The 23,617-nt window shown below is 44.8% G+C and overlaps 1 protein-coding gene across 1 annotated transcript in view; it reads left to right on the top strand.

Annotated features, from left to right (window-relative positions):
- Positions 1-1,037: 1,037 nt before the first annotated feature.
- RNFT2 (ring finger protein, transmembrane 2) overlaps positions 1,038-23,617 on the top strand; it is a 78,339-nt gene continuing 55,759 nt past the window's right edge. The window contains exons 1-4 of the mRNA XM_036767986.1: positions 1,038-1,251; positions 9,890-9,948; positions 16,038-16,513; positions 17,951-18,027. Of these exons, the coding sequence (XP_036623881.1) occupies positions 1,228-1,251; positions 9,890-9,948; positions 16,038-16,513; positions 17,951-18,027 (636 nt within the window). The 5' untranslated portion in view covers positions 1,038-1,227. The remainder of the gene's footprint in view (positions 1,252-9,889; positions 9,949-16,037; positions 16,514-17,950; positions 18,028-23,617) is intronic.

The raw sequence follows: 23,617 nt of genomic DNA, 5'->3' as shown, positions 1-23,617 counted from the left end.
GTCCACTGGTGCGTGGATTTGTGGGGTGAGGGTAGGAAGGGCTGTGACATATACAAAATAACTCTTGTACAGAATGCAGTAAGATGTGTTAAGTTCTGTGGGAGGTAGAATTGGACAGAAAGGTAGATAATTTCTGACTAAAAATAATAACTAACATTTTCATGGTGCCTTCTACGAACCAGGCACTATGCAAATATTATCTCATTTGATTCTCAAAAAACCCTGAGAAGTAGGTGCTATTATTAACCCCATTTTACAGATGAGGAAACTGAGGCAAACAGAGGTGGAGTGACTTATCCAAGGTCACTCTGCTAGTAAGTATCTGAGGCTGGATTTGAGCTCAGGTCTTCCTGCCTAGAGGCCCACCTTTCTTTCCACCTCACCACCTAAAGGAATCAGGGAGGTCTGCTTGGAGGTGGCAGCATTGGAGTTGGACCTTGTAGGATGGATGTATAGGACTTCAGCAAGTGAAGGTGAGGGTGAATAGAAGAAGAGGCGTTCTAGGCTTAGGGAAACACATGAGTGAAGGCTTAGAAAAAAGAGAAAGCATTGGACAATTGTGGCAGACTTGAATCAGAGGAGTCTGAAAGAAAGTTGGCGAGTACATGTGGGGTAGGGGAAGCTGCTAACCAGACTATAGAGAGCCTTGAATGCCAGGCAAAGGAATCAGAAGTTTATATGAGAGGGTGCCACTGAAGAAGTTTGAGTAGAAAAGCTACAGGATCCAAAGAGAGGTCATTTGGCGAGGTGGACAGGATGGATCGGACGGAGGTCTAGAGATGGGATGGCCATTTTGGATGTTGCGATGGGCTAGCGATGTGATCACGGGGAACAAAGGGAAGGGCGAGGTACTGTTTAGGGCTCCTGGACCTGGCAGAGATACTCCTAGGAAGCTCATGGGGAAGAGAGCAAAGCAGAGCCAGCCCTTGACTGCCCAGGAGGGCATGATCCATCTCAGAAGAGAACCATGTCAGCAGAGTGCCAGGGGTCTGGCTATGCCTTTCAAAGCCCTCTCTGTTTTCTCTTGTGCCCCATAGTGTTTTGTGCAAGCTCACCTGACCATCAAGTGCCCCCAAAGAAGAAAGAAAGGAGGAAGGGAAGGTCTGCTCTTGCTGGGATCCACCAGTCCTCCCTGTCACCATTCCTGGAACTTTGTCTGCAGGGGTGAACACCCCACTGGTCCTGAATGCCAACTTCAGGTCCCACCGTCATGGGACTCTAAAGTCCATGTGGCTCACAACTCTGAACCAGGTGAGGGGGTGTGTGTGTGTGTATGTGTTTTAATGACAGAATCATAGACTCTTAGACTGGGGATAACAGCTTAGAACCTGAAATATCGAAGCTGGGAAGGGCCTTAGAACACACACTATCAGAGCTGAGAGGGGCCTTAGAACTTAGAATGTCAGAGTTGGGAGGGGCCTTAGAACAGGGAATGTCTGAGATGGGAGGGGCCTTAGAACAGGGAATGCCTGAGATGGGAGGGGCCTTAGAACAAGGAATGCCTGAGATGGGAGGGGCCTTAGGATAAGGAATGTCAGAGCTGGGAGAGACCTTAGAACAGGGGATGTCAGAGCTGGGCACTTTATTTTCTACAAAACTCTTTCCTAACAACAACCCAGTGAGTCAGAAAGGGCATCCACATTTTACAAATAAGGAAACTGAGGCTCAGAGATGAAGCCCAGCTAAAACTCTTAGCTGGCCCTTTGCTTCCAGTAGGATTCATGGGAGCAATTGAAGAAACTGGAGATATTTGGCCTGGAGAAAAAGAAAACCCAGGGGAAACATGATCTCTGTCTTCAAGTATCTCAAGGGCCAGTGTGGGAAAGATGGGTTAGATTTGTTGTGCTTGGCTCCAGGAACAATGCTCAGAAGTTTCCGGGAGGTACGTTTAGCCTTGTAAGGGAAAACTTCCTACTAATGGGAGCTGTCCAAAAGCTGACGGAGCTTCCCAGGAGGTAGTGAGCTCCCCATCACTGGAAGTCTTCAGGCAAAGGCTAGATGAGCAAGCCTCTCTAGGGGATGTCATAGGGTTCTACAGGTATTGCAGGTGGGGTGCAAAGAGACACATGGCCTCTTGGGTATTTTCTCTTTTGTAACCAGATTGAGCAACACCTGTAAAACAGGAAGTGTAGGGCTGGGGAACCTGGGAAAACCTGTGGCCTGATGGCCAAGCTGTTATATTCATGTAATCCCTTATGACCTGACACAGAGTCATAATATCACAGGATTAGAGCTGGAAGGGATCCCCTAAATCCTCCAGTCCAATCCCTTCATTTTGCTGTTAGGGAAATTGAGGCCAAGAGATGGGAAAGGTAAGCCAGTAAGTTAAAGAGCCAAGATTTGAACCCAGCTTCTCTGATTCCAAATCAGTCAGTAAGCTAGCAAGTAATAAGTGCCTCCTGTATGCCAAGCACTGTGCTGTGTGCTGGAGATATAAAGAAAGGCTAAAAACAGGCCCTGCCCTCAGGAGCTCCCAAGCCTACCACGGGACACAACATGAAAACCACTGTGTATGAAGAAGAAATAATTGGGGGTCATCTCTTGGAAGGCATGAAGATTCAGAAGGACTAGGAAAGGCTTCTTGAATGTACGACTGTAGCTGGGACCTGAAGAAACGAGGGAAGCCAGGAGGCAGAGATAAGGAAGGAGAATGTTCTAGCCATGGTGGGGCAACCAGTGAAAATGCCCCAAGTTGGGAGACAGAATATTCTGTGGGAAGAGCAGCAAGGAGGACAGTGTCACTGGGCTACTGGAAAGGCAGGAAGGGCCTTGGTTACTAAGAGCTTTAAAAACTACACAGGATTTTATATTTCATCCTGGAGATGATAAGGAGCCACTGGAGTTTATTGAATGGGGGAATAATACTGTCAGATCTGCAAGTTTTAAAAAATCAGAATGACAGTTGAGTGGAGGATTAATCGGAGTGGAGAGAGACTTGGGGAAGACAGACCCACCAAGAGGATGTTACAATAGTCCAGGCCTGACGTGATGAGGGCCTGTACCAGGGTGGGGGCAGTGTCAGAAGAGAGAAGGAAGTGTATCTGAGAGACTGAGAAATGAAAGGCTTTGGTAACAGATTAGAGGGGGCTAAGATGAGAGAGAATGAAGAGGTGAGAATGATGACTAGGCAGTGAGTCCGGGTGACTAGGGGATGATGGAACCTTTGAGAGTAACAGAGGAGTTAAGAAGAGGGAAGTGTTTTGGGAAAAAGATAAAGAGTTCAGTTTTGGACTTGCTGAGTTTAGAATGTCTACGTGCAGTTCATATATCTAGCTACATACAGGACATGCAGTTCAAGATGTTTAATAGGCAATCGGAGATGTGTGTCTGGAGGTTAGGAGAGAAGTTAGGGTCACATGAATAGATGTGAAAGTCATCTGCATAGAGATGATAATTGAAACCACAGTAGCTGATGAGATCACCAAGTGAGGTGGTTTAAAGGTAGAAGAGAGGAGGGCCCAGGATAGATCCTTGGGGGAATCTCCACATTTAGCAGGCATGATGTGGATGAAGGTCCAGCAAAGGAGACAGGAGAGATCAGCCCGAGAGTATCCAGGAGAAGAGGGTGAAGAGTATCAAGGAGAAAAGGATAGTCAAGAGTGTAGGTCAAGCAAGGTCAGGGAGAATGAGCATTGAGAAAAGATCATTGGATTTGGGAATTAAGAGATCGTTAGTAACTTTGGAAAGGGCAGTTTCAAGTGAAGAATGAAATTGGAAGCCAGACTGCAAAGAGTTAAGAAGAGAGTGAGAGGAAAGAAAGTAAAGGCATCTATTGTAGATGGCCTTCTCAAGCATGAAGGGCAGGAGAAATATAGGACAGTAGCTGTTGGCGATGGGAGAGACATGGGCATGTTTGTAGGCAGTAGGGGAAGAGCTGGTAAACACGGAGAGATTGAAATAAATGATAGACTGGGGATGACAGAGAACAGTCTGTGGGAGGATATGGGATAGAATGGGATCACTTGAGCAGGTGGAGGGGTTAGTCTTGGTAAGGAATCATCATATTAGACAGGGGTAAAGGAGAAGAGAGTGGCAGAAAGCACCTGAAGGATAGGAGATGAGGAAGAGGAGAGAAGAAGGAGCTTTCAGCCAGTGGCTTCAATTTTTTCAGTAAAATATGGCGCAGGGTTCTCAGTTGAGAGGATGTGGGGAGGAAGAGCCATAGGAGGTTTGAGGATGGATGGAAAGGTTTGGAAGAGTGGGCTAGTGAGTTAATAAGAGATATAGTAGGATTGCCAAACAGCAGCAGGGACCCAACTGAGATTCCATAAGTTTGTAGTGAAGATGGTTTTATGACTTTCTCCAGTTTTATTCAGTAGCACATAAATAGGAGTGAGGGAATGGGTGGTGGGAGGGATCCAGAGCTAAGGCTAGGTGGAGCACAATAAAAGGTGCGGGACTCTAGAGAAGAAGGCAGTGTAGAATTGAACAGGTTCACCAGTGGGTCAAGATGGGGAAGGGAGGAGAGTGCAGCCAGTATAGGAGTGATGGCCTTGGGGCAGAGGGCTTGGAGATCACAGTGAGGACAAAGACTAGGGCAATGCAGAGGGAGCCGCTGCTGGCCAGCAGCACCCACACATCTTAGCATGTCTCTGCAGCTGTCTGTCCCTCCTCTTTGGGGAAGCTTATGCTCTATTAGGAAAGACAGTACTAATCCTTCAGTAGGTAGTGTGGTACAGTGGAAAGACCATCAACTGACATATCAGAGGACCTGAGTTTGAATACTGGTTTTGTCTTGTGCTACCAGTGTGGCCATGGGGAAGTCACTTTGGGCCTCAGTTCCCTCATCTGTTTAAAAAAGATAATATATGCAAAGCATTTTGCAAACCTTAGAATTATTGGAGGCAGCTAAGTGGCACAATGGACAGAGTGCAGGCCTGGGGTGAGGAAGACTCATCTTCCTGAATTGAAACCTGGCCTCAGATACTTACTAACTGTGTGACCCTGAGCAAGTCACTTTCCCCTGTTTGCCTCAGTTTCCTCATCTGTAAAAAGAGCTAGAGAAAGAAATGGAAAGCCACTTCAGCGTCTTTGCCAAGAAAACCCTAAATGGGGCGGGTCACTAAGGGTTGGACACAACGGAAAACAACTGAATAACAGTAACAGCAAGCTATTATAATAAAATATAGATATAATTTAATACTATAATTATTGTAACATAATTATAATATACAATGTATTATATTATAGTCATATATAATTAATAATAGCTAACATTTACTAATTAAAGGTTTGCAAAACATTTTACATATAGTATACATATTAGAATATTATGGTATGTATTATATCATGTGGTATGTTATACTGTATGATGTAATATATATTATGGGATGTAGGGTATATTATAATACAGTTTTATATACATAATATATGATATAAGGATCCTTTAAAAGCCTCTAGTCCGGCCCCTCATTTTGTTATTAATCATTATACAACACAGATTTTTGATACATAGCATACATTATATTTGATATATAAATACATAACATTCTGTATTATATACACTCCTCTATTATTAGTTATTATTGTTATTAATGGTAATAAAACAAAGAGGTCAGACTATATGACTCTTAAGTCCCTTCCAGCTCTAGAGCTATGATCATATGAAAAATAATAACCGACCTTTTTCTGTATAGTGCTTCGAAATTTTAGTGCACCCATTCCTTTGAGGCTTTCAGACACCCATTGAGGCTTTCTGAGGCTTAATTTATTCATCTGCAAAATGGGGTAAAAATATTTGTAAAAAATAGGTTTTAGAACACTTTAAACTTTTTAAAAAATTATCTTTATGCCCATTTTACAGATGGGGAAGTTGTATCTCAGAGAGGTTAAATGACTTGCTCACATAAAGGAATAGATAATAGGGTCATAGATGTAGAGTTGGAAGGGGCCTTGAAGACCATCGAGCCCAGCCCATTTATTTTACAGATGAGAACATTGAGGCCCAGAGAGATGAAATAATTCACCATACGTGTACATGTCAGGCATGCAATCTGAACCTAGTTTTTTGTGTCTCTGAGACTTGCACACTTTCCACTGCATGACGCTGCCAATTAGACAATCAGTGAGCACGTGAGCAGAATTTGTGTCACATACATAATTAATCAGTTGACCAACAAGGACTTATTCATCACCTACAATGTCCCAGATGCCATGCTAGGTCTGGGGGGATACAAAGTCAAAACAGAAAGCAGACCCTGCCTCCAAAGAGCTATGTTCTGTCAAAGGAAACAATGTGTATACACATAAATAAAGAAAACATAGACACAAAATATTTCAGGATGGAGACACTAGCAGCTGGAAGGGCCTCATGTAGGGGGTCATGTTTCATCTGAGCTTGAAAGGAAGTTCAGGATCCTAAGAGACAGAGGGGAGGAGGGAGGGCATTCTTGGCATGGGAGCAGCCAAGGCAGAGTACAGAATGTCCTGGACAAAGCCACAGCCCATGGTCCGTTCTGACTAGGACCTGGAATCCAGAAAGGAGCATAATGAATAATGGGTCTGGAAAAGCAAACTGAATCTAGGCTTTACAGACCAAGCAGAGGGGCTTTCTTTCGATTCCATAGGCGATAGGGAGCCGTGGAGCTGTTTGAGCAAGGGAGTGACGTGGTCCAAATTGTGCCATAAGAATATCACTTTGGCAGCTTTGGGGATGCTGGGTGATGCAGTCAGTTTCTAAGACCTCTAATCTCCCCCCCACACTGACCCTGTGAATATCTGGGGGCAACTAAATGGGGATACCCCAAAGGAGCAAGAGTAGAAAGATTCAAGGCTGTGAACATTTACTAGACATCTACTCTGTACAAGACTTGGGGAATGATTCAATCCAACAGAAAATTTCTAAGTACCTACTGTGGATCTGAGAATACAAAAAGAAGCCAGCATCTGCCCTCAAGGAGGGGACAGTCTAATAGCCTGCCATTTCTGCGAGGACTTATTCTTTCCGGAGCTTTATTCTGTGGCAAGGCCTCTGCCAGACTCATTTTACCTTGTAGAAATTTCTACCCATTGTTTCTGGACCTGTCCTCTGGGGCCAAGTGGAACAAAGCTAGTCCCTCTTTCACAGGACAGCCTTTCCAGTACTTGAAGACAGCTGTTTTCTCCCCACCCCAAGTTTCTTCTCTTCCAGGGTACATTCCAACTCCTTTGACCTAGACTCATTTGAGTCTTTGTTTTTGTTTTTGTATCTACCTACAGTGTTTAACGCTGCACCTGGCATACTTTAGGTGCTTAATAAACATTGGTTGATTGATTGACTCAAGGTCCTCTACCATCCTGACTGCCCTTCCCTGGACGCTCTCCAGCTCGTCAACGTCCTTCCTAAAATGTGATGTCTAGGACTGACCAGATTCTTTATCATCATCATAATTATAATAATATCATAACAATAAAAGTAGTTACCATTTATATAGGCTTTAAGGGTTACAAAGCACATAATAAATGAGTCCATTTGACCCTCACAACAACCTTACTTTAATCTGATCTTCATGCACTGTCCTTTCTTCTAAGTGAGGGAGGCCTGTGCAAAGTCACCAGCCTCAACGTACTCTATTTCCCAGCCATCTGTAGAGGAAATCTGCCTAGGGCACAAAACAGGAGTATCATCCCCACATTCCTGGAAGCTATGCCTATCATGGCAGCTAGGTGGCATAATGGATGGAGTTCCAGGCCTTGAGTCAAGAAAACCTGAATTCAAATCCAGCTTCAGATACCTAGTAGCTGTGTGACCCTGAGCATGTCGCTTAACCCTGTTTGCCTCAGTTTCCTCATTTGTAAAATAAGCTGGAGAAGGAAATGGCAAACCACTTCAGTATCTTTGCCAAGAAAACCCCAAATTGGGTCACAGAGAGTAGGACATGACTGAACAACAAAAGTGCCTATCTTCATTTTCCTACTTCCTTCCCCTCTCCCTTCAAAAGTAGCTGAAACATTTTTGATCTCTTCCCATTCCTAGGATCTTAGGTTGAGATCTAGAAGAAACCTTAGGGTTCATCTAGCGTAACCCTTGTTCTATGCATACTTCCTTCCAGTCGCCCTGGATGCTACAGCCCCTCCCCTCCCTCCGAAATTACCTTGTATTTACTTTGTATTTTGAAAATGTTATGTAAAAATGCTCAGAATATCCATTTTGAATGACATCTTGTTTCTCCTGACCGAATATAAGCTCTCCGAAGGCGGGGGCTGTTTTTGTCTTTGTGTCTGTCCACAGTGTGTTTAACGCTGCACCTGGCATACTTTAGGTGCTTAATAAACGTTTGTCGATTGATTGATTGACACGTGGACCTCAGCTTTCTCGGATCTTCCGCAGGATTCTGTAGTATAGCGAAGAAGATCTGTATAATATCCCAACCTAGTGTTGCCATCTCACATTAATTAATTTATTTCTATTCCTTGAATATTTACTTGGTACCTACTGTGTGCCAGGTAGGCCCTACAGAAAATAAACGAAAATGAAAAATAAGCCCTGATTTCATAGACCTTGTATTCTGTAGGGGAAATCATGCATTCATTTAACCATTTGAAAAAATCTGTATTAAGCAGGTGGACAGAGACCATTGAGCTAGCTACTGGTGGAAGATACAAAGTTTCAGTCAGACATGGGCCCCGCCCTAAAGAAATATGCAGTCCGTAAACTCCTCAAAATAGAAAGCATCTTTGGTCCTGCCCTCGTCCTGACCCCTTAGAGTCATGCCAGATCCTCCGAATATTGGCAATCCTGGCTAATCCTTTGTCTCCCCTGCTGGTTTCTTTCTTGGAACTAATTTGACCCCTGGTTCCACAGTGAGAAATGTTGGGGTCAAGGAGGTCAGGAAAACAGGTGGCCAAGATGGGCCAGCCCTTGTGAGCATGTGATCCCTTAAGGCTGGCTAGGTTGCCAAGTATGGGCCTGAGTTGCCTTGGTGCTGTTGCTATGACGATCTTACAGTGGTTACCATGTAGATAGTGCAGGACTGCATCACAGCTGTGGGGACGGGAGGGCAGAGCATCTCAGGACAGGATTTGTGATTGCTTTGAATGTCAGAGGGGAGTGGGGGCGGGGGTTAGGGGGTTAGAACAAGGAATGTCAGAGCTGGGAGGGGGATCTTAGAATTGGGAATGTCTGAGATGGGAGGGGCATTAGAACAGGGAGTGTCAGAGCTGGGAGGAGGATCTTAGAACAGGGAATGTCAGAGCTAGGAGAGACCTTAGAACAGGGAGTGGCAGAACTGGGAGAGGCCTTAGAACAGGGAATGTCAGAGCTGGGAGGGGCCTTGGAACAGGCAGTGTCTGAGATGGGAGGGGCCTTAGAACAGGGAATGTCAGAGCTGGGAGGGGCCTTAGAACTGAGAATGTCTGAGATGGGAGGGAATTTAGAACAGGAAACTTCAGAACTCGAGGAGCCGTACAACAGGGAGTGTCAGAGCTGGAAGGGGGATCTTAGAACAAGGAATGTCAGAGCTGGGAGAGGCCTTAGAACAGGGAATGTCAGAGCTGGGAGGAGGATCTTAGAACAGGGAGTGTCAGAGCTAGGAGAGACCTTAGAACAGGGAATGTCAGAGCTGGGAGGGGCCTTAGAACAGGGAGTGTCAGAGCTGGGAGAGGCCTTAGAACAGGGAGTGGCAGAACTGGGAGAGGCCTTAGAACAGGAAGTGGCAGAACTGGGAGAGGCTTTAGAACAGGGAGTGTCAGAGCTGGGAGGGGTCTTGGAATAGGTAGTGTCTGAGATGGAAGGGGTCTTAGAACAGGGCATGTCAGAGCTGGGAGAGGGGTCTTAGAACAGAGCTATAAGTAATGATCTTATCATAACTTTTAAATGCCCCCTCCTTTTATAGTTCAGGCCACAGAGGCCCAAAGGGGGTGGGGTGAGGGGCTTTCAGCACAGGTGCCTGATGGGATGTTTTGGTTTCAGGTGTTAAGAAAGATGCAGAGGCGGCACAGCAGCAACACGGACAGCGCTCCCCCTGAAAGGTAAAGCTGCTGCCATTGTGGTCATACTTGGTGCTCGGCCTCTTCTCTGGCTGAGTATCAATGTCATACATGCACATTTTGGTGGATTCTGAGAGTCTAACCAGACGTTCTACCCAGCTGGGCCGGGTAAGGAGTGCGGAGGTAGGGCTTTCTGCAGCCCACAGCTCTTCAAGGTGGGTAGTCTAATTATTAGCAAATCCATTTGATAGATGAAGAAACTGAGACCAAGGAATTGAGGTGACTTTCCCAGAGTCACACTGGGGAAGGGAAATAAAAGGAAATAATCATTTTTGTAGCACCTACTATGTGCCAGGTATTTTAAATTATTATTTCATTTGATCCTCGTAACAACCCTGGGAGGTAGGTGCTGTTTATTTTCTCCATTTTCAGATGAGGAAACTGAGGCAAACAAGGTTAAGTGACTTGCTCAGGGTCACACAGTAAGTGTCTAGGCTGGATTTGGATTTAGGTCTTCCTGACTTCAAACCTGGTGCTCTATGCCATCTAGCTTCCCTAATAGGGAGCTACTGGAGTTTATTGAGAAGGAGTGTATGTGTGCACATGCACACGCGCGCATGTGTGTGTATGTGTGTGTGTGTGTGTGTGAGAGAGAGAGAGAGATATGATTAGACCTCAGCTTTAGGAAGATCTCTCCATCAACTGAATAAGGAATAGAGTAGAGGCGGGGAGACAATGGAGACAGGAGCCCAACCAGAAGGCTGGTATGGTCCAAATGAGAGGTGAAAAGGGCCTGCACCAGCTATGTGAAAGTGCCCATTTCTGTATTTCATCTTATTCAGTTTATCCCAGTATTTTAGCCTGTCGGGGTCTTTTTGAGTCCTGACCATCCTCCAGTATGATAGCTGTCCCTGCCAGGTTCGTATCATCTGCACATTTAATAAGCATACCATCTACGCCTTTATCTGAGTCTGTGATAGAATGAGCTCTGGATATGGAGTCAGGAAATCTGGTTACAAGCCTTTGTGAACTTGGGAAAAATCACCTAAATTCTCTCTTCTCTAAAATAAGGTTAGGCCAGATGACTTCTGTGATCCTTTCCAGCACTAAATCTATGGGGTGTATGAAACCATTTTAAATACCAAAGGATCAAGCACAGATCCCTGGGTCACTCCCCTGCAGACTTCCTTCTAAATTGAATCATTAATGACATGATTAAGCACCTACTGTGTGCCAGGCACTGTGTTAAGTGCGGTTACAAATATTATCTCATTTCCTCTTCACAACAACCCTGGGAGGTAAGTGCTATTATTATCATCCCTGTTTTACAGTGGAAGAAACTGAGGCAGACAGGTTAAATGGCATGCCTTGAGTCATACAAAGGGAACGTATCTGAATTTGAACTCAGGTCTTCCTGAGTGCTCTATCCATATGTACTACCTAGCTGCACCCTGCTTCTCTATGTTCCCTGTTATCCATTTTTTAATCTGTCCTTTCTAGCATGATATAGTGGATAGGGGCTTATAATCAAAAACATCTGGATTCCAACCTCTGATACTTCCTAGCTGTGTAACCTCGGGCAAGTCTCTTCTCCCCTCATGGCCTCAGGTTCCCCATTCATAAAATGAAGAAGTTGGACTAGGTGGCCTCTGAGGTGCCTTCCAGCTCTAGAACTGTTATCCCTTGGTCACTGACCTCTCTGTGCCTTGGTTTCCTCATTTGTAAAATGAGAGTCGAACTCAGTGGTCTCTAAGGTCCCTCCCACCTCTAAGTCTGTGAACCTATGAGTTTCCTTGGCCAATCATACAAACAAAAAGGAAGTGAGGGTTGGGCAGGTCTGACTTCTCCCTGTGGTCAGTCATCATCATCGTCGCCACCCTGAGCAGCATTTCTTGTCCTCTCTTTGACATTCTATTTTCCCCTGAGATGCATAGGATGGTCAGATGTGGGCCTGGGGCTGCTCTGTGCCAACTGCTGTTCAGTCCATTGGCCAGCATGTAAACAGTTAAACCGGGATCGTCCTCACAGCCACTCTCTCATACCTGTGTATCTTCTATCCTCCCCCTGCTCCCCCAGTGGTCCTTGCTAGTCCAAGTCTGAGGACCCAGGGGTTGAAGCAGGGCTATAAAAAGCCCTGCTCGGGGGTAGGGGCCATTTCCTGGGGGGACTGGAGCCCATTGAGAGCTCCGCAAATTTCCAGGCACTGTGCAAAGCAAAGGGACCAGGAGAGTTTTCCAGAGTTCCCAGTGGAGGGAGGATAAAGGAGAAGATGGCTTCGTGTGTGTGTGTGTGTGTGTGTGTGTGTGTGTGTGTGTGTGTGTGTACACAGTCTCACCTTTGTGGCCTAGACTTCTCATGTTGAGGAATTCTCAGGCCTCACTGTCGAGCAAAGCCTTTCACTTAGCAATCTGAGGACTGCTCTTGTTGGCTATGCATAATAACAACCCCAATTTCTACAGTACATTAAGGTTCACAGAATACTTTCCTACCTGTGAGGTAGGTCACACCTGGATCATTATCCTGGATCTGCTCCTCTAGTTTCCATTCCTACTCCCAACTCAGGTTGCACTTAGAAAGACAGGAAGGAAGGAAGGAAGGAAGGAAGGAAGGAAGGAAGGGAGAGAGGGAGGGAGGGAGGAAGGAAAGAAGAGATGAAGGAAGGGAGAGAAGGAAGATAAAAGGAAAGAAGGAAACAAGAAAGGAAGAGAAGGAAGGAAAAAGGGAAGGAGGAAATGAAAGAAAGGAAGGAGGAAGTGAGGGAAGGAAGAAAGAAGGAGGGAGGAAATGAAGGAGAAAAGGTGGAAGGGAGGGAAGTAAGGAGGAAAGAAGGGAGGGAGAAAATGAAGGAAGACAGGGAGGAAATGGAGGAAGGGAGGAGGGAAGAAATGGAGGAAAGAGGAAAGGAGGAAGTAAAGAAAGAGGGAGGGAAGTGAGGAAGGAAGGAAGCATTTATTAAGCACCTACTATGTGCCAAGCTCCTTACAAACATTATTTCATCTGATCCTCACAACAATCCTGGGAGGTAGATGATATTATTATTCCCGTTTAATAGTCAAGGAAACTGAGCCAAGCAATGGTGAAGTGACTTGCCCAGGGTCACACAGCTGGATTTGAATTCAGCTCTTCCTGACTCTAGGCCCAGCCCTCTATCCACTGTACCACCAGCTGTCTCTGTTACTTTAGTAACATTAACTTTGATGTTTAATTGAATCCAGTTTCACTGAGATGAATAGTCTTGGGGGGGGGGGGGGGGACACACACAGCATGTCTTGTCCAAGGTCCTGAATACCTCTAGAGCTAACTATGTTGGGGGAAGGCTGAGGGGACTGTCCCTGCAAGTGGATGTCAGTTTGATGACCAAATTCCTCAGTGCCCAAAGGCTCCCCTGGATCAAAAACAGCAAAGATTCAAATGTGGTAAGGGACTTTTCCATCCCCTATCCCAATGTCCTCATTTTACAAGAGTGACCTCCACCAAGGTCCAAGAGGTAGGATACAAGCTTAGGTTCCTCTGCCTCCCAATTCACTATTATTTCCATGGTGACTTAACTACCTGCTATCTGTGGGGAGAGATCCTCCAGGGAATGGGAATAATTGAGTCTCACATTTGTAGAAAAGTAGCCAACTATAGAAATGGAGAGAGGGCTGGGAATGGAGTCAGAAAAACATGGATTTGAATCCTGATTTTGACATTTGTCTATTTGTGTGACCCTGGAACAATTCACTTTACATTTCACAGCCTCATTTCTAAAACTGGGATAACATTGGCTTCTATAATACCTCACCAAATTGTTGGTATGATCAAACAAGATGACGAGAGGAAATATTTTCCAAACCTCAGAGCACTATATAAATGTTAGTTATTTTTTTAAAAATCACATTTATTAGAACCCAGGCTGGAGCTCTTGAAATTCTAGGAACATGAATTCTACTTATTTCATTCCTTACTTAGTCTCTTCTTTGAATACTTTCTTCCTGTCTTTTTAAAAAAATATCTTGTGGGGGACAGGTTTCTATCACCTTGATTTCCAAATTATCTTTCCCATCCTCTTGTCTCCCCAAAGCCATTCGTAACAAAGAATAGAAAGAAAAGGAGAAAAAAATGCACAGCAAACCAAACACTGCATTGACCTAGTCTGATTTTAATATTCTGCATCCATAGGGCTCCTCCTTCACCTCTGCAAAGAAGAGAAGGTGCCACATTTTCTTAAGTCTTCATGGCCAAGTTTGGTCATTATAGTTACTCAGCATCCCGTTTCTTTTCTGGCTGTTGTTTGCCTGTTGTACAATTATAGATGCCTTGAGAGTAAGGATTGTTTCATTTTTCTATTTACCATTCTCTCTAAGGCTGCCTTTCATCTACTCTAGATGGGATGTGCCAAAAGTCTTGGTGAAGTGTTAAGCTTTAATAGCTATTAAATTTAATTATATTGTCTATTGTTTCAATAAAAACCTAAGGTTGGACAGCCCTGGACTATGGCATAAGTACACACAGGCAAAGCCCAGGGAAGGATTAGGCTGAAACTGAGAAGAGAGTTAGAGTCACTGCCTTCAATTTAGGTAGAGGAGTCCCAGGTAGAGGACATTTGTGGTCAGAGGGTGAGCTCACAGATACTGGTTACTAGAAGCCCTTTCTTGAACCCAGCGCTTGCATTTTTCTCTGGTGTCAGAGGTCATGTTCCTTGAAATGGCTTCATCTGGATCAGTACTTGTTCTCACTGTGTTTCTCTCTGCTACTCCTTCTAGCCTCTCCTTTCTTGGGCGATTCTTTGCACTCTGTATATTCCTCTGCTGCTGGCCAGATGCTTGGTCTCCTGCTGGTGTTCTCCTCTCTCTAGTGACTTGGTCACTGAAGGGACAGGGACAGGGAGAGGGAGAGGGAGAGGGAGAAATTCTCTTCTCTCTGCTCTGCCTCTGTAGCCAAGAATGATTCCCTCTAATGAACCTGAATCTGGAGACCTTCACCACTAAGCTGATCCACCATGGAACTGAAGAACATTCAAAGTTTCTCCAGTTTTTAAAAGCCCCTGGGAACACAGTTAGCTCACTTAGTTAGCCAATCACCTCTCTGCCCTCTCTGATTCAGTTAAAGAGCTCAAAACCAAAAGAAGGAATCAGAGGGTGTAAATAAGATTATTTACACATTTAAAAACCTAAGGGGCAGCTGGGTGGCACAGTGAGTAGAGCACTGGGTCCTCCTGAGTTCAAATCCGGCCTCAGACACTTGACACACTTACTAGCTGTGTGACCTTGGGCAAGTCACTTAACCCCAATCGCCCTGCCTTTCCCCCTCCCCAAAACAAACATTAATGAAAAACTTAATCAGGTCTGAGTCATTGACCAATGGAAGTGGGGGTATCCAACTTCTTCTCTTACATTTGTATTCCTAACATTTTAGCACAGTGCTTACCTGGTACACTTTTGTTGTTATTCAGTCATTTTCAGTCACATGTGACTATTTGTGACCCCATTTGGGATTTTCTCGGCAGAGATATTGGAATGGTTTGCCATTTCCTTCTACAGCTCATTTTACAGATGAGGAAACTGAAGCAAACAGGGTGAAGTGAGTTACCCAGGGTCACATAGCTAGTAAGTGTCAGAAGCCAGATTTGAACTCTGGTCTTCCTGACTCCAGGCCTGGTGCTGTATCTACTGTACCACATAGCTGCCCCCTAGTTTACCTTTATTTTTAAAATAATATTTATTTTTAGCATTCATCTTTTTTATTTTGAGTTTCACATTCTTTCCCTCCTGCATCTCTCCGCGCATTGAGATCAGTGATTGAATTCACTTTCCATCAGATTACGTAAGTCTTCTCACACTTCTCTGGATCCATCACATTGTTCATTTCGTACAATGCAGTAATAGCCCATGACATTCCTGCTTGTTTAGCTGTTCCCCATATAATGAGCATCTACTTTGTTTCTAGTTCTTTGCTACTATCAAAAGTATTGCTATGAATATTTTAATGTGTATGGGATCTTCTTTAAACTGCCTATGTATCTTTTGGGGTCATTTTTTCCCGAAGTCAGTCAGGTAGCATTATGTGCTGTATGCAGACATGGTGCAAAGAGCTGAGGTTACAAAAAAAGACAAAAGACAGAAAGTTTGTTTGTTTTTTCTCCACTTCAGAAACCGAAGCCAGACCCTCAGCTCTGAGACGAGTGTGGACGAAAGTGGTGTCTTCGAAGGTTTGAAACTCGAAGATTCCTCCCCTCCACCCATCTTCTCTGGATTAGCCGGTCTGCAGCCAGGCACCCTCACAGCCACCCCATTCCAGTCAGGCTTGGTTCTGGGCTCATCCCCTGGAGGTGGGGAGGTGTTCATACAGATGCCAGCCCCCCGAGAAGAAGGGGCCAGCCGGGGAGAGAGCGGAACCTTCCATCACCGACCAGCCTCCCATCACTTCCACCACGGCCACCACCGGGGAAGCTCCCTGCTGCATGTGGGTGGTGACCGGCATGGGCATGGAGAAGAAGGTGGTGAAGATCAGCCGGGGACACCGGCCCCAGCCCTCTCTGAGCTCAAGGCCGTGATCTGCTGGCTGCAGAAGGGACTCCCTTTCATCTTAATCCTCTTGGCTAAACTGTGCTTCCAACATAAGCTGGGTGAGTTCTGAGAGGGTCTGTCTTGAGTGACCCAGGAATTGATCATGGATTTCAAGCCTAGAGAGCCAAGAGCCCTAACTCTGTAGTCAGACAATCTGAGATTCAAATCACCTTCCTGATGCTTCATCCCTGTGAGACCTTGAACAGTAATAACAATCACAATCGCTAACATATGGGTGGTGCAGTGGAAAGAGCACTGGCCTGGAGTTAGGAAGACACATCTTCATGAGTTCAATCTGGCCTCAGACACTTACTAGCAGTGTGACCCTGGGCAAGTCACTTAACCCTGTTTGCCTCAGTTTCCAAATCTGTCAAATGAGCTGCAGAAGGAAATGGCAGACCACTCCAGGATCTCTGCCAAGAAAACCCCGAAAGGGTCATGAAGAGTCAGGCATGACCTCAGACTCCAAAATCCACTGTTCTTTTCCTTGTATCTGTCTCATTAATTAGGAAGAGGTGGCTTAAAACCCAGTTAATATCAGACTTGAATTTGTTGAAGTGAATCATTATCACCATTTCATTAAGTCCCTTCACTTTCCAGTGCTGTTAGCATAGGTGCCAAGGTGCATTGGTAGAGGGATTTCCTCACCTGGGATTCCCTATGCCAATGAAATCACAAGCACCCTCCCTGCTCTGGGCTAAGCAAGAGACCCAGGTTCAAGGCCTCCTTTTGGCATCTACTGGCTGCCTGTGTGGCTGTGGGCTGGTTACTTAACCTCTCAGAGCTCTGGCAACTAAGACTATACATTGCAGACAGGTTGCTGGTCTACACCAACAAGTCCAGATTTCCCCACCCAGATGAAATCACACATTCAGATCACTCCTCCCATCCCCTAACTCCCTTTTCCCTAAAACCGTGCAAAGCACTGTGCCCTTTTGGGGAGCTAGAACTCTAATTTCATCACTATTAGGGACTTCCAGCGAGGAAACTCCCTTTAGCAATGCAGATCAGCACCTGTATGGCACATCACACATTGTCTTAGAGAATTGAACCCAGGCTGCCTTGACTGAGGCAGGCTCTATAGCTACTCCCCCAGGCTACCTTTCATGCCTGGCCCATAGTAGGTGCTTAATAAAGGGATGATGACGTAGTTCCACACACAAGGCCCACTCGCTGACAGGCACACACTAATATTAAGCATGTATCTCATCTTCCTTTGTATACAAAGAGAAAAAATGAAAACTTTAAAGGCTGCCTGGGGGATTCCAGTTGGTGTATTTCCCCAGATAAGTAATGAGCCCATACAAAGTAAATGCAAAGTTTCTTCATCCAGGAATTGGAGGGGATACTAATAATGGCGGAAAGCTTCTGTATGAGGAGCTGTACTCTGAAGGAAGCTGGGGGTGGATGCTAAGAGGTGGAGGGGAATCCGGGAAATGCCTGTAGTGCCTCTTCCTTCCTTCCATCAATGAGCCTGACCCCATCTGTCCCCCTAGGCATTGCCGTGTGCATTGGGATGGCCAGCACATTCGCCTACGCCAACTCCACCCTCCGTGAGCAGGTGTCTCTGAAGGTGAGTCTGCTTGCTTCCCATGGAGGGAAAGCTCTGGTCTTTTCCTCGGGGACAGACTGGTGCCTCAGTTTCTCAGGAGACCTCTTCCCCAAACATCTGCCTCCCGGTCTTCTTTTGACAGCCTTAGCTATTATGAAGATCATTTCAGCAATGTAGCTGGCCAGCCTGAAAGCTGATGGGATGTGGAGCAAGATGAAGGGCAGAGAGATGAGAGCCCAGCCAAACTCTGCACTTGCGAGATGTCCCTTGGAGTGTTGGGTCCAGTTCAGGGCACCTCAGTTTAGAAAGCACATTGAGAAGCTGGGACGCAGTCAGGATGGCGAAGGGCCTTAAGTCTGCATCATGAGGACAGGCCGAAGGAGCTGAAGACATTTAGCCAAGAGAAGGCTCTAGGGGAAGGCATGACAGCTCTGTGTAAGAGGAATTCATAATAATAATAGTAATAGCCAGCATGTCTATGGCACTTTAAAGCTAGCAAAGTATTGATTCATTCCTCACAACACCCTGAGAGGTAGGGGTCATCATTACACCCATTTTACAGACAAGAAAACTGAGGTGGCGACAGCCTCTAACACGTCTATACTGATGTAAGGTTTGCAGAGCACGCTACCTACACAACAATTTTGGAAGGTAGATGCTGTTATTATCCCTATGAGGAAATTGAAACAAATAAGTGCCTTGTCACACACCTGTGGGCCACACAGCTAGCTCGGGAAGTGACTAAGATCAGGACCCGAAGGCAGGTATTCCAGACTCAGTGCGCTCTCCGTGGTGCTGCCCTGCTGCCCGTTATGCCCAATGTGGAGCCACCCACCCTAGCTCCAAGGCCTCCAGGGAGGGGGTACCCACTTGGGGAACGCTCTCAAGGTTAAGAAGCATTTCCACGCTCCAAGCCCAAATGTGCCTCTCTTCTCCCCACTGCTCCTGGTGTTACCCTCGGGGGCCAGGCAGAACAGGGCACGCACAGCTTGTCAGAGTGGAGAGACCAAGGCATTTGGACTCGGAAAGACTTAAATTCTGCCCTGGGCGACCCTGGGCAGGCAGATCAGCTCACTTTCCTTCTGCATGGCTCGCAGATATTAACAATTATCCCACCTGCCTCTCAGGGTTGTTGGGAGGAGAGTGCTTCATCAAACTTAATTAAGCATGATGTAAAAATAAGTCGTTATCATCTTCATTAGTCCTGCTTTCCTGAAGGCAGCATGGAGTAGGAGATAGAGAGCCAGGCATGAATTTAAGAAGACCTGAGTTCAAATCTCGCCTATTATTGTCACTGGCAGCTCAGTTTCCTTATCATTTCGGAAGGGATCAGACCAGATGGCCTCTTGAGGCCCAGGTCTAGAGCTATGATCTATTTGTTCAGACCTATCTTCTCATCCTTATAGGGACCTTCCAGTGTGGAAACTGCCTTCCCCAATGCAACTCAGCAGCTCTTCTGTAACAGGGTCAGGAAGGCAAAGATGTGGAGCCAGAAAGGGTGTTGGAAGGCATCCAGTTCAACCCCCCTCATTTTATAGATGAGAAAACTGAGGTCTGGAGAGATAAACCAAATGAGAAGCAGCGCTGCATAGTGCATAGAGAACTGGCCTTGGATTCAAAAAGAGATGAGTTCAAATCCTGCCTCTGAAACACACTGGCTCTGTGACCCTGGACAACTCCCTTCCATCTCAGTGCTCAAATAGAAACTGATAACTGCAGGCTTCATGTTGACTTAGAAAATCACAAATTCACATTATCTGTGTTGTGTTTTATTTTTGTTTACTTTGTTAAATATTTCTCAATTGCATTTTAATCTCATCCAGGCTGTTATAAACCACATGTAATTCAGCTGCTGTTTAACAACCAACCCTCTGAGGCTACATGGTGGGGAGCAGAGGCCTCCATTAGAAGTAGAAGTGCCTTACCCTGGGGTTCCCTGTGGCCACACTGGAAGTTACACTGTCTCTCAACATGTATTTAACTATATAAAAAATAAATGCAAGATATTTGGGGCAGAGAGGCACTATCAGCCAGGGGATATCAGGAAAGGTCTCATGGAGGAGGTCAAGTCAAGACAACAAGCATTTATTAAGTATCTACTATGTGTAAGGTACTGTGATGAGTGCTTCATAAATATTATCTGATTTATTTTATTTAATTATCTAATTTAATTAGTTGATTTAATCTGAACAGCTTATGATAGCCTGAAATTGAGACATCCTGTACTATCTCATGGGTACCCCAAAAAACTCTAGGGTAGGTGCTATTATTATCCTACTTTACAGATGAGGAAACTGAGGCAGACAGAAGTTACGTGACTTGCCCAGAGTCACACAGCTAGTTAAGTATCTGAGGCTGGATTTGAACTCAGGTCTTCCTGACTGCAGGTCCAGCACTTTGTGCACTATGGCACCACCTGCAGCCTCATGATGGCACAGCTCGTCTATGGCACAGATAGGTCCTGAATCTGTCACCCTGAACAAAAAACCTGGCTGTTGTTGTTTAGTTGTTTCAGTCGTGTCTGACTTTTGGTGACCCCATTTGGGGTTTTCTTGGCAAAGATACTGGAGTGATTTGCCATTTCCTTCTCCAGCTCACTTTATAGATGAGGAAACAGAGTTAAGTGACTTGCCCAGGGTCACACAGCTAGGAGGTGTCTTCTTGACTCCAGGCCCAGCACTCTGCACTTGGGACCACCTAGCTGCCCTAAAGGCCAGCCCTCTTCTAGGCTACAGTATCTCTCCATCTTGTTTTTACTAATATGTTATTACCAGTAATATATTTAGGGGTTAATAATGTAATTAATAAATAACAATATTAAATGATATAATTAAACAACACTATTGTAATACACAATGTTCTTTATATTATAAATACATTATATATTTATAATGTAATAATAATCTTTCTTGGATTTGAACTCAGCGGTTCCAGCATAGATTTTCTAGTGAAAATCTTTACCAGAAGAGCATGCTTTCCTTTCTTGTCTAGTGTATTATGTCCGGGCTTTCCCAGTGCTTGGCTAAATCCAACTTCATCCTTTGGCTCTGGCCTGGATTTATAGAGAATTAAACTGGCAGGCATGATTTACTGGGGGAAGAAAGGTTCCTCAGTGGCTTAATCACACTCATCACAACCGTCTGTTGGCCCGAAGTGCCTTCTGAGGTCATTCACCGTGACCGCTCCTGAAATAATGGGTGGATGGAGAGGCATTTATATTGTCCAGTCTCTGCAAATGCACATTGGAACAGCGAGAGGTATTCTGATCTGTGTCTGGAGACAGGGTGGATCGAGCATTTACTGAAACCTCGCTTAGGTTGACAATGAGAAAGTGATGACATCATCTCATCCCAGCAATGGACTATCATGGGAAGTGGGCTTTGGAAAATGCTTAACTTTGTCTAATCAAAGGCAGTTTGCCTGTGCTTCATGCCCTCCTGCATCCAGGAATGGAGACAGAACTGGTTTTTGTTAGTAGCCAAGGGGATTGCTCCCACAAAAGAAAGATAGACGCGAATTCAGTTCAGTTCAAAAAATACATCTTTAGTTGGGGCCTATTATGTTCTTGGAGCTGGGGAATCCCCATCCAAAACCAAAACAATCCCTGCCCCCAAGGCCCTCATATTCTACTGGAAGAATACAACAGATAAAGAGGTCCATTCAAAGTGTATATAAAATAGATAAGACACAATAGAATATGAACATAAAAGAATATATATAATACAATACATGCCAATTCAAAGTACATACAAAACAGGACAATATAATAGAAGTATATAATAGTATAGAATTTACATAATAATACATATAAATTCAAAGTGTATACAAAGTAGATAGGATATAAGGATAGAATAGAATCTATGTAGCATATAAGTCAATTCGAAGTGTATAAAAAATAAAATAGGCTAGAATATAAGTAAAGAATAGAATATGTAAGTCTATTCAAAGTGCATACATAAGTATAGAATAGAATACAATATAATATATAAGTGAATTCAAAGTGTATAAAAATGAAGCTAGGATATAATATATAATACAGTGTAGTAGGTGTTAACTCCAAGTGTATACAAAATAGAGGCAGGATATAATATGATATATAATAACTAGCATTTGGATAGGGTTTTAAGGTGTGCAAAGCACCTTACACATTTTATCTCATTTGATCCTGACAACAACCCTAGGAGGTAGGTGCCATTATTCCTATTACAGTTAGAAAACTGCGGCAGACAGAGGTTAAGGGACTTAATCAGGGTCACAGCTAGTAAATGTCTGAGGTTGAATTTGAACTCAGGTCTTCCTTAGTCCAAGTCTATCATTCTATCCACTATGCCCCCTCGTGGCCTGCAATGTATTAACATTGCAGTCTGTTCACAGCCACCATGTACGTTTCCCCCACTGCTCTGGGTATATTTTCAATTATTTGCGCATGTTATTAATGAAGAATAAGAGAGGCATCTTACCATCGTGGTCAGAGAGCCAGCCAACAGGAGGGTGACATGTCCTGAATTCTTGCTGTGTGAGTATTGGTGTCAGGAAGACCAGGGTTCGAATACCACCGTGGACACTTATTAGTTGTGTGATCATCGGGAAGGCAAGAGGGACCTGTAGCCAGTTATAGACAAGTTATAATCTGTCATCTTTGCCCTTTTAAATGAACACTGTCCTTTGTTCTCATTCAAATCCCATGTACAAAAGAAATGACATATTGTTTGCATGTGGATACGGAAACAGACCCAACTAAGTCAGGTGACTTCCAAGGTGTCACAGGAGTAATGGTGCTAGTGCTAAAAGTCAGCGTTTCTATGGCACCCTGAGGCTTGCAAAGCACTTTACACATATCATCTCATTTGAGCCTTGCAACAACCCTGGGAGGTATGCGCTATTATTGTCCCATTTTACAGATGGGGAAACTGAGGCAGAGAGTGGCTACGTGCTTTGTGTAGAGTCATACATCTAATCAATGTTTGAGGCAGGATTTGAACTCAGATCTGCCCGTCTCCAGGTCTGGCACTGAGCGTCGAAGGCAAGATTTGAATCCATATCTTCCAGCTGTAAGATCTGTGTACTCTACATGATACCAAGATACCTTCCAAATAGTTTGTCCTTAGAGAAGGAAGACAGTTGATCTACAGGCATCTAGTCAGAATTACTGGGTGCTAGGCCCTGTGGTAGAGCAGCTAGAGGGCGCCCTAGTTTCCTAGGCCTGGAGTCAGGAAGACTCATCTTCCTGAGTTCAAATCCAGCCTCAGACACTGACTAGCTGTGTGACCCTGGGTAAGTCACTTCACCCTGTTGGCCTCAGTTTCCTCATCTGTAAAATGAGCTGGAGAAGGGAATGACAAACTGCTCCAGTATCTTTGCCCAGAAAACTCCAAATGGGGTCACGAAGAGTCAGATACATCCGAAAATGTCTAAAGGACAGCAGCAACAGGCCCTGTGATAGGTGCTGGGCATAAGACAAGATAAGACAAAAAGGGGGCTGTCCCTGTCTTCAGGAAGCTTACGTTCTATCAAGGAAACAATGCATACGCATAGAAGTCTAGTCAGAATAAATTCAGGAAAAGGTCCTCATTTGCTACATACTTGACTTTTTTTCCCTTTTCTTCTAAAC

Source organism: Trichosurus vulpecula, chromosome 1 (genome assembly GCF_011100635.1).
Source record: "Trichosurus vulpecula isolate mTriVul1 chromosome 1, mTriVul1.pri, whole genome shotgun sequence".
Classification (NCBI taxonomy): Eukaryota; Metazoa; Chordata; class Mammalia; order Diprotodontia; family Phalangeridae; genus Trichosurus; species Trichosurus vulpecula.
Note: the sequence above shows the minus strand (reverse complement) of the source record. Positions and strands in the feature narration are given on the sequence as shown.